The sequence below is a fragment of the Orycteropus afer genome, unplaced genomic scaffold, assembly GCF_000298275.1.
Source record: "Orycteropus afer afer isolate SDZICR_OR568_19922 unplaced genomic scaffold, OryAfe1.0 scaffold00002, whole genome shotgun sequence".
Lineage (NCBI taxonomy): Eukaryota > Metazoa > Chordata > Mammalia > Tubulidentata > Orycteropodidae > Orycteropus > Orycteropus afer.
In genome coordinates this window covers 22,439,549-22,455,807 of record NW_006921589.1, presented here as the reverse complement: position 1 = coordinate 22,455,807, position 16,259 = coordinate 22,439,549, and the positions used below count along the sequence as shown (strand labels likewise).

The 16,259-nt window shown below is 40.0% G+C and overlaps 1 protein-coding gene across 1 annotated transcript in view; it reads left to right on the top strand.

Moving 5' to 3' along the window:
* Positions 1-16,259, top strand: part of UNC80 (unc-80 homolog, NALCN channel complex subunit) — a 282,090-nt gene that overhangs the window by 74,756 nt on the left and 191,075 nt on the right. The window contains exons 8-13 of the mRNA XM_042782808.1: positions 3,087-3,348; positions 4,417-4,551; positions 6,103-6,319; positions 6,998-7,138; positions 8,145-8,413; positions 10,122-10,490. Coding sequence (XP_042638742.1) covers positions 3,087-3,348; positions 4,417-4,551; positions 6,103-6,319; positions 6,998-7,138; positions 8,145-8,413; positions 10,122-10,490 — 1,393 coding nt within the window. The remainder of the gene's footprint in view (positions 1-3,086; positions 3,349-4,416; positions 4,552-6,102; positions 6,320-6,997; positions 7,139-8,144; positions 8,414-10,121; positions 10,491-16,259) is intronic.

Below are 16,259 nucleotides of genomic sequence, written 5' to 3'. Positions count from 1 at the left end.
GTCTCACCTATTTTGGTCATGTTGTAAGAAGGGACCATTCCCTGGAGAAAGATGTCATGCTTGGTAGGGTGGAGGGTTGACGAAAGAGGGGGACAAGATGGATTGACACGGTGGCTGCGATGATGGGCTCAAGTATAGCAGGGATTGTGGGGCTGGCACGGGATCGGGCAATGTTTCTTTCTGCTGTGCATGGGGTCGCTATGAGTCAGAAACGACTCGACAGCACTTAACAACAATAACAACATTCAATCTGTAAGCTGTGGAAATTATCCAAGAAACTAGACTATATGAAGAAGAATGCAGCATAAAGATTGGAGGAAGACTCTTTAAAAAACCTACAGTATGCAAGATGACACAAGCATCCTTGCTGAAAGTGTAAAAGACTTGAAGTACTTAGTGATGAAGATCAAAGACTACAGCTTTCAGTATAGATTATACCTCAACATAAAGAAAACAAAAGTCCTCACAACTAAACATAATAAATGGAGAAAAGAGTGAAATTGTCATGGATTTCCATTTTCTTGGAACTACAATCAATGCCCATAGAAGCACAATCAAGAAATCAAACTATATATTGCAACTGGGCAAATCTGCAAAAGACCTCTGTAAAGTGTTAAAAAGCAAAGATGTCACTTTGAAGATTAAGGTGCACCTGACCCAAGCCATGGTGTTTCATTAGCCTCATATACATGTGAGAGTTGAGTAAGGAAGACCACAGAGAATTGATGCATTTGAATTGTTATGTGACAAAGAATACTGGATGCACCATTGAATGCTAAATAACAAACAAATCTGTCTTGGAGGAAGTGCAGTCAGAATGCTCTTAGAAGCAAATATTGCCAGATTTCATCTCTCACACTTTGGTTATATTGTCAGGAGGAACCAGTCCCTGGAGAAGGATATCAGTTTTGGTAAAGTTAAGGGTCAGTGAAAAGGGGGAAGGTCCTCAATGAGATAGACTGACAAAGTGGCTGCAATGATGGGCTTAAGCATGAGAATTGTGAGCATGGCACAGGACTAGGCAGTATTTCGTTCGGTTGTATATAAGGTCACTATGAGTAGGAACTTACTTGACAACACCTGACCACAACAAAACTCAAACTTGACAGCTTAGTTTAGGAAGAACATCATTATCTGAAACTCATCTATTTTTGTAGTTCTGACTCATGTCAGACTCCCAACCTATTCAACATCTATATAAATTACTTATGACCTCTCTAGAACTCATAATTTTTTAAAACTCCATACTTTTTTCACATTTTGTTTTTTCCCAACTAAAATCCTAGTCCATCTTCCTGCCCCATCAACTTTGCCTGGCTACTTGTATTAGTCCTTCAAATCTCTGTCATGTATCTGATTTCCAAGAAGTGACCTAGCCTGGCAAGTAACAAATGTGGAATGATGGAGACCCTTTAGAGAAAACCAAGAAAAGAACAAGTGAAAGAATAAATGAATATTACTAGGAATATATCCTATAGAGGTGAGAGACTGGACATGAACAGACATATGCACACACACATTCATCACAGCACAATTCACTGTAGCAAAGAGATGGAAACAACCTAAATGCCCATCAACAGATGAATGATAACCAAGCTATGGTTTATTCACACAATGGAATACTATGCTACATTAAAGAACAGTGAAGAATATGCAAATCATCTCACAGTGTGGATGAACCTGGAAGACATTATGCTGAGTGAAATAAGTCAACTGCAGAAGGACAAATATTGTATGAGCCCATTACTGTAAAAAGTCAAGGAAGGGTTTGTTTAGGGAAGAGAACTCATTTTATAGGTTACTGGGAATGGGAGGGAAGGGGGGTGGAGATAATTTCAGACTAGTTGGGGGCCACACACTGAGTTGGGTAAGGGGAGAGATTGTATGGAAAAAGTCTGTGACCAGCATGATAACATTGGAGAAAGTAAGGACACCAAATTGTGCACATTAAGATGTAGACAACAGAGGCTAATACCAGTATATCCACAATACTGCATCACCATTAACACCAAACACCAGGCTACAGATAGGCACATAGACAACTGAGATGATCAGATGGGGGTCAGTGAACAGGAATATACTCTAAACCAATGATAGAATCAGCTGAGGCCAATCTTGCACAGATACTAGTGATACAAAATATCCACAATCATTACAGAAGCAACAGAAGACATAGAGCAATCCCTCATAGACAGCCAGACACCATGGAGAGAGATCCACCGGTTCTGCTAACTCAGGACCATAGTACTGGGGGGACACCAGACTCAACTGGCACAACAAAGTACATAAAAATCTTGTTCCACAACCTACTTTGGTGAGTAGTGACTGGGATCTTAAAAGCTTTCAAGTGGCCGTGTAAGATGCAGCTAATGGTCTCCTCTCATTGGAAGCAAAGAAGAGTGAAGAAAACCAAGGACATTTGGAAACAATCAGTCCTAGGACATGATGGACCTAGAGACCAGAAGAACTAGGTGGTGCCCAGCTACCAATGCCAACCACTCGGAAGGGATCAAAACTGGAGATCCTGGATAGAGTGGGAAGAAAAACGAACAAAATCCAAAAACAGTAATGACCAGAATTACTGGTCGGATGGAGTCTGGTGGGACCTCCAAGACTATGGCCCTGGGACACACTTTATGCCTGGGATAAAACTTACTCCCAAGGGCTGGCTCTCAATCCAATAGTAAACAAGACTTACATGCAGAACAATCAACCCAGGACAATGCACCCACCTACTCTACGGAGATCCATCCCTTGGAGCAAAAGGCCATGGGACAACATTCACTTGGAGGAAAAGCTGGAAGGTAGGCATGCATAGCTAAGAAGGGCACGGGGAGGGAGGCGGTTACTGGGAAGGGAGAGGAGGAGAGAGGTTAGGGTTGGAGATGGTAATTGGGGAGTGAAACCAAATGTACATGAAGTGTTGAATGTAAAACAAATTCTGCTCTGTAAACTTGCACCTAAAGCACAATTTAAAGAAAGAAAAAGAAATGAATGAATGAGAAAAGTAGAACTATAAATAATGTTGTGCTGATCCTGTAACATTGACTGTCAATGTAATCATCTCTTTCTGCCGTTGGGAACAGGGCTTCTCTTGTGATACCTCCATGCCAGAGGTCCCGCTATGCCACCTACTTTGATGTCGCTGTTCTTCGCTGTCTACTCCAGCCCCATTGGTCTGAAGAGGGCACTCAGTGGTCCCTGATGTATTATCTACAGAGACTACGACACATGTTGGAAGAGAAACCAGAAAAGCCCCCCGAACCAGATATTCCTCTCCTGCCCAGACCCAGGAGCAGCTCAATGGTAGCAGCAGCTCCCTCATTAGTGAACACTCACAAAACCCAAGTAAGAGAAGTTGACTCCATGTCATTTTAACCAACTTTGGCCATAACAGATTGGTTTTCCTTTTGTGCATCTATCTCATATTCATTCCACTGCTGATAATTTAGCTGAAGTGTTACTTTGGTGTCATTATCCTTTCTCTTCCATTTTTCACTAATGGACAATTGTACTGCTCTTCAGTGCTTATTTTACTTTTAAAGATATGTGCTATTTAAATGCTTCTTGGACACGCTAATCTAAAGCATACCTCTGTTTATCCATAATAATGGAAAATTGGGTTGTCTGGCTAATGATGAAATCTCACATATAATCTGTCGATGACCAATACACCATAAAATGCCTGGCACTAGCATTTTATTGGACATTATTTTGCCTAATGCAAAATTTTTCAGTGCCTCTATGTTGTCATTAGGAATAGCGCTTTTTTAAATGTAGCCTTGCTATTGTGTCAGATGACTGGAGAACTATACTGATACAGTTACATCCCCTGAAAATAGCTTGTTGAGAAGTGAATGTCCTCATATCAGCTGGAGCATTTGTCCTTCCTCTCCTTCTCATTAGCAGTATGTGTTGACTGTGCAGAGAAAATTGTGTTTTGCAGTGTGTTCCACTTTGGGTTTGTTTAAATGTGAGTTGGCTGTGTCTGAAAAACTTCTGCATGTTCTGAAAATAAACAGGAGCAGTATTACAATGAAGAAGAAATACACTCTTTTTATTAGTAGATGGTTGTATTGAAAGTGAATATTTGCTTTGATGAATCATTACAGGGAAAATCATTAGCATTATAATAAGAGAGGAAGTGATATCTATCCCCTCTCTATTTTCTAAGCATTCCAGAATCTCTGAAATTGCATGAGGACTCTACCCACAAGTTGCAATTGGTAGGAAATACTATATTGCCTCAGTAGCTGGATTTGGATTCTGAAAAACTGGACATGTCAGTTAAATAATTTGTAGATATCAGATCAGTAGGTGCGTCATTAATAAAAATATGGTAGCGCAATAAGAAAAGTATTACGCTGTAAACTTCTATGTCCTTCCTTGTTGAGTCGGCTTTTGTTGTGCATTAAGGATCTCACTATGAAGTGTAATGAAGAGGAAAAATCACTCAGCCCAGAGGCCTTTTCCAAGGTTTCATTGACCAATCTGCGTAGGTCTGCAGTCCCAGATCTTTCTTCAGACCTGGGCATGAATATTTTTAAGAAGGTAAGTGGAGCCACTTATGCTCTTTGATATTTTTTTAATTAAAAAAAAAAAAAAATTCAGTGAGGCATCAGGTGATTCTGATCATGCAGCAGTGTGGGGTGTGGTGGGAAAGGGATCTCAGGAACAGAGGTCAGTGTCCATGTATAGGTTGCACCATGACCCTGTACCTTGTACTAGTCCTTCTGTGGGAATGGCTGTGTTTCCTATTCTACATATTCTGTAGGCTGTTACCAAGCTCAATTCTAATGACATGTATAAAGTGCTTATAGTGGTATGATGATGGTTGTATGACAGCAGTGATAGTAGTTCACATGTGTATGGTTTGTCTCACTTTATCAAGTATTTTGCATAAGTAATTCTTATTTAATCCAAGAGAAATCCTTATTCTCCTATTTTTAAGATAGGATACTGAACCTTAGGAACTATGGTAGTTTCCCAAAGATTGAGTCCAAACTCAAATCTAAGTCTTCTAGTTAAAGAGTACATGTTCTTTCCAACCCACCACTTCATCTCTCTTTTTTTGTAAGCATATAGTGCTAAACAAATATAAAATACTATATGTAGAACAGTATGTATGTGTGTGGTTTAGCTTTCTCTTTTTCAAAATGACTCAATTCTGTCAATGAAGAGAACAGAATGCATTATTAATTTATCTATGAGCTCAGAGTTCTGCTAAATAAGCAATCGTGTCTGCCCTCATTGATGGTGCAATAACAGGCAATGACCATTGTTTCCCTAATACTTTGATCATTTGAGGGGAAAAAGATCTTTAATGCTGGCTACACATGAAAACCTCTGGGTAAGCTATGAAAAACACAAGTGCTCAGGCCTGACCCCCGGAACAATGAATTCAGAATCTCTGCAGGTGAAGCAGAGGCACTAATATAATTTAAAAGCATCCCAAGCAATTGTAACCAGTAGTTAGAGTTGAGAATCACTGGACTAAACTATACAGGCACTGGTTCTTGGCCTTGTTTGACAGGTAGGAACAGTGGTTTTGCTCCATTTCTATATGGAAGCTCCTTTTCTATATGGATGTTCTATATCTTCTTTGACTCTTCTTGTAAGCAATAGCACACATTCGAGTTTGGCCGGCTGCAACAAGGGAACTGAAGACTGGCTGTCCACATGGTGACTCATGGGCCCTATACCTTAATCCAGTGATTCTCATCAGAATTATCTGAAGGGCTTGTTAAAACACAGATTTCTGGGCATCTGAATTTCTGATCCAGTACGTCTGCTATAAAACCCAGGAGTCCGCCTTTCTAACAAGTTCCCAGTTGATGCTCAGGCTGCTGGTCTAGAGAGCACACTTTGAGAACCACTGCTCTAAATCAACCCACCATGAAGATTTATGGAATATTCTGTCTTTTACTTTTTTCACTCTTTGATCACAATATAAATTTCTCCTATTTCTGTTGAATGATTTTCAGTGACTTTCTAGGACTCCTCTTCCCAGAACATTTCCTACATTTTACTATAAATCATGGAGCCTCTCAGGAAGCAAACTGGTAGCAATTTTTGCCTAACCTTCATCTCTCATCCTTGTAGTTCAAGAGCCGCAAAGAAGACCGAGAACGGAAAGGATCCATTCCATTCCACCACACAGGGAAGAGGAGGCCACGGAGAATGGGGGTGCCCTTCTTGCTTCACGAGGACCACCTAGATGTGTCCCCTACTCGCAGCACATTCTCCTTCGGAAGTTTCTCTGGGCTTGGAGAGGACAGACGGGGAATTGAGAAGGGAGGCTGGCAAACCACCATTTTAGGTGACCACAAGAACCTTCCAAAGTAGGGCAGACCTTGAGTGATCTGTTTAAGAATCTGAATCTAGGATGCCCATGCAAATCTGGATCATTCTTAAATAATTTCACCAAGAAATTTGGGCCCAAATGTCGACTCCTAAGTCCCAAAACAATGCCATGTCTTCACAGCAAAAGTGAAGCAGATAATTGAATAAATTATACAAGCATTCTGTATTATTATTTCTTAGATAATCCTAGATGTATAAATGTGGTCTTAGAGGATTCTATACATTAACTTTCATTGTGAATCTAAAGACAAACTTCTATTTAATCTTGACATAAAGCAGCCGCAGAGGGGGAGGGGAGTAGGAGTAGGAAGAAGAAGAAGAAGAAAAGAAAAGGTTTTTGTTTGCTTTTCTGGAGGGCATGTTAAGAAGGACAGCTTAAAATTAGGAGCCCACAGCTGGTCCTGGCACAACAGATGGTTTCTGATGTTTAGCATCGATTGAAGCTGACCTTATCACGTTGGGGAAGCTTCATCAATCATCTTGACCCTAAAGTTCCCAAAGGCAAGTTCAGTTCTTGCTATTTTGTTGGGCCACGTGCTTTTCCTAATATCCTCTCAGTGTCACTGCTATCTTTTGGGAAAACAAGATCTCTGCAGAAAATCTTCCTGATTTTACAATCCCCTTTTCCTCTCAGGGAAATTTACCCGGCGGGGAAGTTCTGATGCAGCCACTGAGATGGAGAGCCTGAGTGCCAGGCACTCCCACTCCCACCACACCCTCGTGAGTGACCTGCCAGACCACTCCAACAGCCATGGAGAAAACACCGTCAAAGAAGGTGGGTCGGAGGTGGGGCCTGAAAGAGGAGCTAAGGTTTCCTTTCCTGCTTCTTGTATTTACTCCATATTCTGTTATTCATTGTAATCTTGTTTCTTTATGCTTTTTGAAAACTTGTATTATATTGCTTGGTGATTTACTTGTTTACCATTCTTAGAATGTCCTTAGAAGCAATAGCTATTTGACAGCACACATTGAACACCATACCAGCAGCTCAGAGAGCGAGCCGGAATGAACCATTCATATTTGTCCTCAACAGACCATAGATTCACAGGGATAGAAGGGACTGGGGAAGAGCTTGTGAGCCAATGCTTTGTTGCCCTCCATGGTGTCCCTCTGAGAGGCTTGTACACCTTTGGTGATAGGAAAACCACTACCTGACAAGGCCACCAGTTCTTTTTCAAACAGCTTCTACTTCAGTGCCATGTGTGCCCTATGTGCCCTACATGAAGCAAACGTGTCTCTAGTTAGACCCCAAGACGATTTTTTATGATGTGCTCTTAACCTATGAGTATAAATTTAATCCTCTTTTACGAGGTCTCTTTCAAGAATTTGAAGGCATCTGTTGACTGCCTTCACAAATTTATTCTCCATCTCTCTTAACCAAAGGGGGAAAAATCGTTCTTGTTTGTTGTTGCTTAGATATACTTTAACAAGTCAAAATTTGTACTTCAATTAGCTAGTTTAACTTTAACAGTGTGGTGTGTCATCTAACAGTGGTGAAATCCACCTGATGTGATTGGATTAAATTAAGTCAATTTTGGATAAAAGTTAATTCTGTCCTCAGTCTTAAAGCCAATTGGAATTCTCATTTTTCCATAACCATTGTTATTTACTAGATGGTATATGACCTCAATGTCTTTTACATTTCCATGAGAGTTGAAAATAGCTTTGAAACTATAGGTCAGCTATCTGCAAAAGCTACAGTTGTGACTGTGGTCATACTTAAATAACAGTACAACTGTCTAACATGTTTTTATAGTAAGACATTGCTTTCATTTTAATAGTGCGATCCCAGATCTCCACTATCACAGTTGCAACCTTCAATACCACATTGGCGTCCTTCAACGTAGGCTACGCGGACTTTTTCAGTGAGCATATGAGGAAGCTCTGCAACCAGGTGCCTATCCCAGAGATGCCACATGAACCCCTGGCTTGTGCAAACCTGCCTCGAAGCCTCACAGACTCCTGCATAAACTACAGCTACCTGGAGGACACAGAACATATTGATGGGACCAATAACTTTGTCCACAAGAATGGCATGCTTGATCTTTCTGTAAGAAGCACGAGGTTTTCTTACCAAACTTGAAAGATAAGGACTCTTTATTCCAGTTTTTATAATATTGGGTAAAATGGGAAATAGATCCTTAGAAATTCTGAACCTTAAAATGAAAAAGGGAGCTCTGGTAGCATAGTGACTAAGGCACTTGACTGCTAACCAGGAGGCTGGCAGTTCAAGCCCACCAGCCACTCCTTGGAAGGAAGATGAGGCAATCTACTTCCGTAGTAATACTGCCTTGGAAGCCCAAGGAGGGGTCGCTATGATTTGGGTCCGACTTGATGGCATATAACAACAACAACAACAACAACAAAATGAAAAAAACTATCCATATATAAATTTTTACAAAGCTATCAACTATCAAAGAGGCAGCTTTTCTTTCTTTTTCAAGTATTGCAATAGATTTAGTCTGACTCAGAATATGAATCTTAAAAAAGAAGTGAATCCTGAATACACGTACATACATATTGTGTGTATTGTGTTTGCTATTAAATCCTTTTTTTTTCTACAATGAGAGGGAAAGTTTCTCAGTTATTTTCTTTATTATGTAAGCAACAGGACTACAAACTCCTGTGTAGCCAGGAAAAATGAATACAAGTCCATTAAAAGATTTAAGCTTGGATTATCAAGAGTGCCTGTCTTGATTATGGTTATTAGCAAATGAGAGGGCTGTTATATTTTGCAACTATATTTCATGAGTTTTTATGTTGCATTAAGGAACCAGGTTCAGCAAATAATTTGAAATATTAAAATCAATAAAAGGACATAACTTAAACACACAAATATTTGCATTGAAAATGGAAATGTAACTAATGATACAATTAAGAATATGAACATATTCCTTTATTAGGAGCATAAGGCAGTCATTTCTCTTTATCTGTTATTACTGCAAAATTGGACGTGGAAGATTAAAACACTTTGATTAAAAAAAAAGAAGCAGTTGAACAAGTTTCCATTCGGGTAAATAATTACTCTCCCTTTAACTTACTATGTTTCAGTATTTCCATTAACACTTGCATCATGGAAATTTTTAGAAGATAAATAAAATAATACATGTATACATTTTAAATTCATTGGTAGATTTATACTACATGTTAAGCACATACACATGATCCCAATATTTAGATAGGGATATATGAAAATTTACCTGAATTATTTAGGCCTAAATGCATAGAATAGCCTAAAGGAAAAGGTTTACCCAGAATAACCAAATCTAGGAGCCCTGGTGGCATAGTGCTTAAAGTATTTGACTGCTAACCAGAAGGCTGGCGGTTCAAGCCCACTAGGCACTCCTTGGAATGAAGACCAGGTGATCTACTTCTGTAGAGATACTGCCTCGGAAACCCAAAGGGGTCGCTATGAGTCCAGACCAACTCCACAGCAGTGAGTTTGGTTTGTTTATTTAGGAAGAAAAGGAGCCCTGGTGGCATTGTGGGTAAGAGCTCAGCTGCCAACTGAAAGGTTGGCCATTCAAACCCACCAATAACTCTTTGGGAGAAACATGAGGCATTCTGCTTGCAAATACATTTACAACATTTGAAACCCTACGGGGCAGTTCTACTCTGCCCTGTAGGGTCACTATGAATCAGAATTCGACTCCACAGCAATGGGTTTGGTTTAGTGGGTTTTGTTTGTTTGTTATTTCATTTAAGAAGAGATAGTTCAGAAAACTTAATCACTTTGTGTTTGTGTTTGCCATCCCCAGGTGCTTCTGAAGGCTGTTTACCTTGTCCTCAACCATGACATCAGCTCTCGCATCTGTGATGTTGCACTAAACATTGTTGAATGTTTGCTTCAACTTGGTGTGGTGCCGTGTGTAGAAAAGAACCGAAAGAAAAGTGAAAACAAGGAAAACGAGACTGTGGAAAAGAGACCAAGTGAGGGAACTTTCCAGTTCAAGGGAGTATCTGGAAGTTCCACCAGTGCATTTGGGGGTCCTTCAGTAAGTGGAGCTGGAGATGGTGGAGGAGAAGAAGGAGGAGGTGGAGATGGAGGAGGTGGAGGAGGTGATGGAGGAGGTGGTGGAGGAGGTGGAGGTGGTCCTTACGAGAAGAATGATAAGAACCAAGAGAAGGTATGACTGAACCACCTTACATGTTCTCATAAAATGTTGCCCCTAATTTTTTCCCAGTGCTTGCTGAACAGCAATTCATTACTTAGAACAGTAATTAGTCATTAGAGCAAGGCAGTGGAGAGTATAGAAAGCTCTTCATTAGGTTCTAAGCACACATTAACAAAACTATATTCTAAATCCAAAAAACATTTCCAATGAAGCAGTTCCAGGTCTAATATCCTGGTCATGTAACTTCTGCAGAAGAACATCTCACATACAACCTCCTTGGCTATAAATCTCACTCTACCACCAGATATAGTTTCTTTCTCATGATTTTCAAGGGCTAACCTAATTTTCCTTCAGGATAAAACCCTTTCTTTTGATCCAGGGAACTGATATTTTGACAACCAAGTTTATCCATGTTGAAGAAGGAAGTAAGTGAAGAATTTTATTTGGTTCCTTGGTTGGTTTATTTAGAGTTGGTTTAGAAAGAGGGACAACTTTCCTAACCTCTGCTTCTCATATCTCAGTGAATCATATCCCAGTGGTATTAGCTTTCCTATTTTTATTGTTCCTGAATTTAATTCCCTATGTCTCAGTAGCACCTGGTTTATGATCTCTGCATTTAACATCTCTTTAATGTGGATTTTAAATTAGAATTAGCACAGCTTAAGTTCACACGCTTACACTGATTTCAATTTAGAACTTTACCAAAAAAATTCTGTTTGGAAATTTAAATCAACAAGAGATTTGAATGTCTAACAGATTTGGATGTCAGTCTGTAGTTAAGTGTTCACAACTCTAAGATTATGTTGTGTGGAGCTCTATCATCTACGTATTAGCTAAACTTTAATTGGCTCCTTTTTTCTTATAGGGCTTCTGGATTTTAAATTTGAAAAGGTGTGACAGCATTCCTTCTAAAATGTCTTCATCCCTTTCCTGTCTCACTCGACTCATATTTATAGTGCATTTATCATCAGTTTCTTCACTTCACTATGAGTCCCATCTTCTCAGTGGGAAGACTTTGATCCAAATATTCTTGGACCAGTATTCTTGAATTACTGAAACAGCCCTTTAGGATTTTCTTTTCCTGCACTTACTAGCACATATGTTGCTTTTCAAAGCTAATAGAATTTTTGTACTATAGGTTCCTGAATTCTCACCTCTCCATACATCACTCAGGATAATCCAAGTATCCTCACATTTCATCTTAGATGGGGAATTGATCAAGACAGAAGGAAGATCTAATTTCTATTCTTATATTTGCCACAAACTTGTACTGAGAGCTTGCAATATTTTTTAATATCTATTCTGATTCCTGCCTATAGTTTCATACAGCTTTCTGAATGTCTCCTTTGATAGAAACTCAAGGATATTTGAAGGTCTAAAGAAAGGAAACTCTATTTACAAAGAACTTTCAGATCTTGAGATTTTTTTTCTAAGGAACATATTGTTGTTGTTGTTGTTGTTATGTGCTGTCAAGTCGGACCTGACTCATAGTGACCCCTCCTTGGGTTTCCAAGGCAGTATCACTGTGGAAGTACATTGCCCAACCTTCCTTCTGAGGAGTGACTGGTGGGTTTGAATCGCCAGTCTTCTGGTTAGCAGTCAAATGCCTTAGGCACTATGCTACCAGAGCTCCCAAGGAACATACAGTGATTTAAAAATACATGTAAGACAATCTTCCAAATAAGCCTTTGCCCATGGTGACCTTCTGAGGCATCACTGCATATAGCTATGCAATTTGTGCATTATAAACTAGGCTTGACTAAGGGACCAGATAGCATCAAAATTCTCTGGAGCTCTGCTCACCAGGCCATCTACCCCAGGGACTGCATCTACCCAGAAGGATAACCTTTTTCTAACTCATCTACACAGAGGGATACCTCTTCTAATTTGCACAAAGGTGCCCATAGGATAGCAGTGCTCTATGCTGTAAAATAGTAATTAATATTTGCTTAGCTCTTATCATGTGCTCTATATGTATTAACTCATTTAATCCTGACAATTAATCTACCAGATGTTGTTGTTGGTGTGGTTTGGTGCCATCAACTTGGCTCTAATGTGTAGCAACCCTATGTACAACAGAAGGAAGTACTAGCCATTCCTGTGCCAGCCTCACAATTCTTGCTATACCTAAGCCCATTGTTGCAGCCACTGTATAAATCCATCTCATCCAGGGTCGTCCCCTTTTTTGCTGACCCTCCATTTTACCAAGCATGATATCCTTCTCCAGGGAATAGTCCCTTCTGACAACATGACCAAAGTAGGTGAGACAGAGTCTGGCCAGTTTCATTTCCAAGGAGCATTCCAGCTGCACTTCCTCCAGGACAGATTTGTTAGTTCTTCTGGCGGTCCATGGTACTTTCAGTATTCTTTGTCAACACCACAACTCAAAAGCATCAACTCTTCTTTGGTCTTCCCTATTCATTGTCCAGCATTCACATGCATATCAGGTGACTGGAAAGACCATGGCTTGGGTTAGATGCACCTTAGTCTTCAAAGAGACATCTTTGCTCGTTAGCACTTTAAAGGGGCCTTTTGCAGCAGATGTGCCCAGTGCAATACATCATCTGATTTCCTGACTGCTGCTTCCATTGGTGTTGATTGTGGAACCAAGTGAAATCTTTGACAACTTCAATCTTTTCTCCTTTTATGGTGATGCTGCTTATTGGTCCAGTTGTGAGGATTTTTGTTTTCTTTATGTTGAGGTCTAATTCATACTGAGGAATATTAATATTGATCTTTAATATTGATGAGAAAGTGTTTCAAGTCATCTTCACTTTCAGCAAGCAAGATTGTGTCATCTGTATACTGTAGGTCGTTAATGACACTTCCTCCAATCCTGGCACTGCATTCTTCTTCATATAGTCCAGCTTCTCAGATTATTTGCTCAGCATACAGATTGAGTAAGTATGGTGAAAGGATACAACCCTGACACATTCCCTTCCTGATTTTAAACCATGCAGTATGCCCTTGTTCTGTTTGAATGACAGCCTCCTCGTCTATGTTCGTGTTCCAGAGCACGAATAAGTGTTCTGGAATTCCCATTCTTCTCAATGTTATCCATAATTTGTTGTGATCCACACAATCAAATGCTTTTGCCTAGCCAATAAAATGCAAATAAACATCTTTCTGGTGTTCTTTGCTTTCAGCCAAGATCCTGACATATCATCTGATGTTAGTAATGATATCCCATATTCCATGACCTCTACTGAATCCATTTTGCATTCTGGAAGTTCTCTATGAATATACTGCTACAACGTGTTTTTGAATTATCTTCAGAAAAATATTACTTGCGTACAATAATAATGATTTTGTTTGGTAACTTCCACATTCTGTGGAATCACCTTTCTTTGGAATGGGTACAAATATGGATCTCTTCCGATCAGTTGGCCAGGTAGCTGACTTCCAAATTTCTTGGCATAGACAAATAAGTGCCTCTAGTGTGGCATCTATTTGTTGAAACATCTCTTATGGGTATTCCGTCAATTCCTGGAGGCTTGTTTTTGGACAATTCCTTCAGTGCAGCTTTGACTTCTTCCTTCAATACCATTGGTTCTTGATCATATACCACCTGTGAAATGGATGAACATCAACCAATTCTTTTTGGTACAGTGACTCTGTGTACTCTTCTTTTGATATTCCCTGCACCATTCAATATTTTGCCCATAGATTTTTTCAATATTGCAACTTGAGGCTTGAATTTTTTCTTCAATTCTTTCAGCTTGAGAAATGCCAAGCATGTTCTTCCCTTTTGTTTTTCTAACTTCAGGTCTTTGCAACATTTCATTACAATAATTGACTTTGTCTCCTTGAGCTGCTCTTTGAAATCTTCTCTTCTGCTCTTCTATTTTGCCTTTTCTTCCATTTGCTTTAGCTACTGTGTATTCAAGAGCAAGTCTCAGAGTCTCTTCTGGCATCTGTTTTGGTCTTTTCTTCCTTTCCTGTTTTTTTTTCTTTCTTTCTTTCTTTTTTTCTTAAATAGGTACAAGTTTACAGAGCAGAGTTTTTTGTACATTCAACATTTCATGCACATTTGGTTTCACTCCCCAGTTATCATCCCCAACCCTACCCCAGTCTCCTCCCCTTCTGGTCCAGTAACACCCCCCGCCCCGCGCTGTGCTCCTCATAGTTATGTATTCCTGTGTGTCCTGCATTTCCCCAAGCGAATATTGCCCCTCTGTTGCCCTGTGGTCGATTGCTCCAAGGGATCCATCGCCATAGAGCACGTGGGTGTGTCACCTTGGGTTGAGTGTTCGGTGGGTACATCTTATTTACTATTGGACTAAGAGCCAGCCCCTGGGAGTAAGTTTTATTCCAGGTCCAAAGCATATCTCAGGTCCATAGTATTGGGGTTCCCACCAGAGTCCATCCAACCAGTAATTCACCTTTCCTGTCTTTTTAATGACCTTTCTCTGTCTTCATGTATGATGTTCTTGGTGTCATCCCACAATTCATCTGGTTTTCAGTCATTGGTATTCAATGCATCAGATCTGTTCTTTAGATGGTGTTTAAATTCAGGTGGGATATAATCAAGGTCATATTTTGGCTCTTGTGGACTTGTTTTAATTGTCTTCAGCTTCAGCTTGAAACTTACATATGAGCAGTTGATGGTCTATTCCACCTTGGCCTTGTTTTGGCTCCTGGTCTTGTTTTGGCTGAAGATATTGAGCTTCTCCATCACTTCTTTCCACAGATGTAATCGATCTGATTCCTGTGTATTTCATCTGGCAAAGTCCATGTATATAGCTGCCATTTGTGTTGTTGAAAAAGGTATTTGCAATGAATACGTCATTGGTCTTGCAAAATTTTATCCTGCAATCTCCAGTGTCATTCCTATTACCAAGGCCATAGTTTCCAACTACTGGTGATTCTTCTTTGTTTCCAACTTTTGTATTCCAATCACTAGTAATAACACATCTTGTTTCATTATTTGGTCAATGTCAGACTGTAGAAGTTGGTAAAAGTCTTCAATTTCTTCATCTTTGGCTTTTTAGCAGATATTATTGATTGTTGTTTTGTAGGGCACAGAGTGGTTATGTAGTTTGTCCAAGATTATACAGCACGTAAAGATGGGAGATAGGGTTTGCATTCAAAGTAAAAAAATTATTTCTTAGTTAGTAAAAAATGATCATGATAATAATGGTCTATTAATAAGTTTGAGTCTTTCATTCTATTTCCAGTTTTCTGAGCTATCTTAAGCAGGGTTCCCAGGAAACAGACTCAGATGTGGAGATATGTGTACAGACAGTTTACAAGGAGGTGGTGTCAGGATCAACATCTGTGAGGTGTGAACCATGTAGGATGGAGCACAGGAAGAATTTGAACTGCTACGTAGTTGCAGCAGAGGCCTCAGCAGATCACACAGGTGCTGGAGTGGCCCCTGTCCCCAGCTGTGGCAAGGGAGCTGATCTTTAGCTCCTCCTGCTCCTACATTGAGCTGCCATTGGAGGCAGAGTGCTCCCAGGGAAAGGCCATCACCTTGGGCTAAATGTTGTTGTTGTTGTTGTTTGCCATCGAGTCAGCCCCGACTCATAGTGACCCCTCCTTGGGTTTCCGAGGCAATATCACTACGGGAAGTAGGATTGCCCAACCTTCCTTCTGAGGAGTGGCTGGTGGGTTTGAACCGCCAGCCTTCTGGTAAACAGTCAAGTGCCTTAGGCACTATGCTACCAGAGCTCCTAGAAGTTCTATAACTACACTATTTTTTCCCTCTTTTTGTTTTGTAGTTGTTCTCATTTGTCAATTGATGTCTCTGGTTCCCTGTTCATAATCTTATAAGCTTAT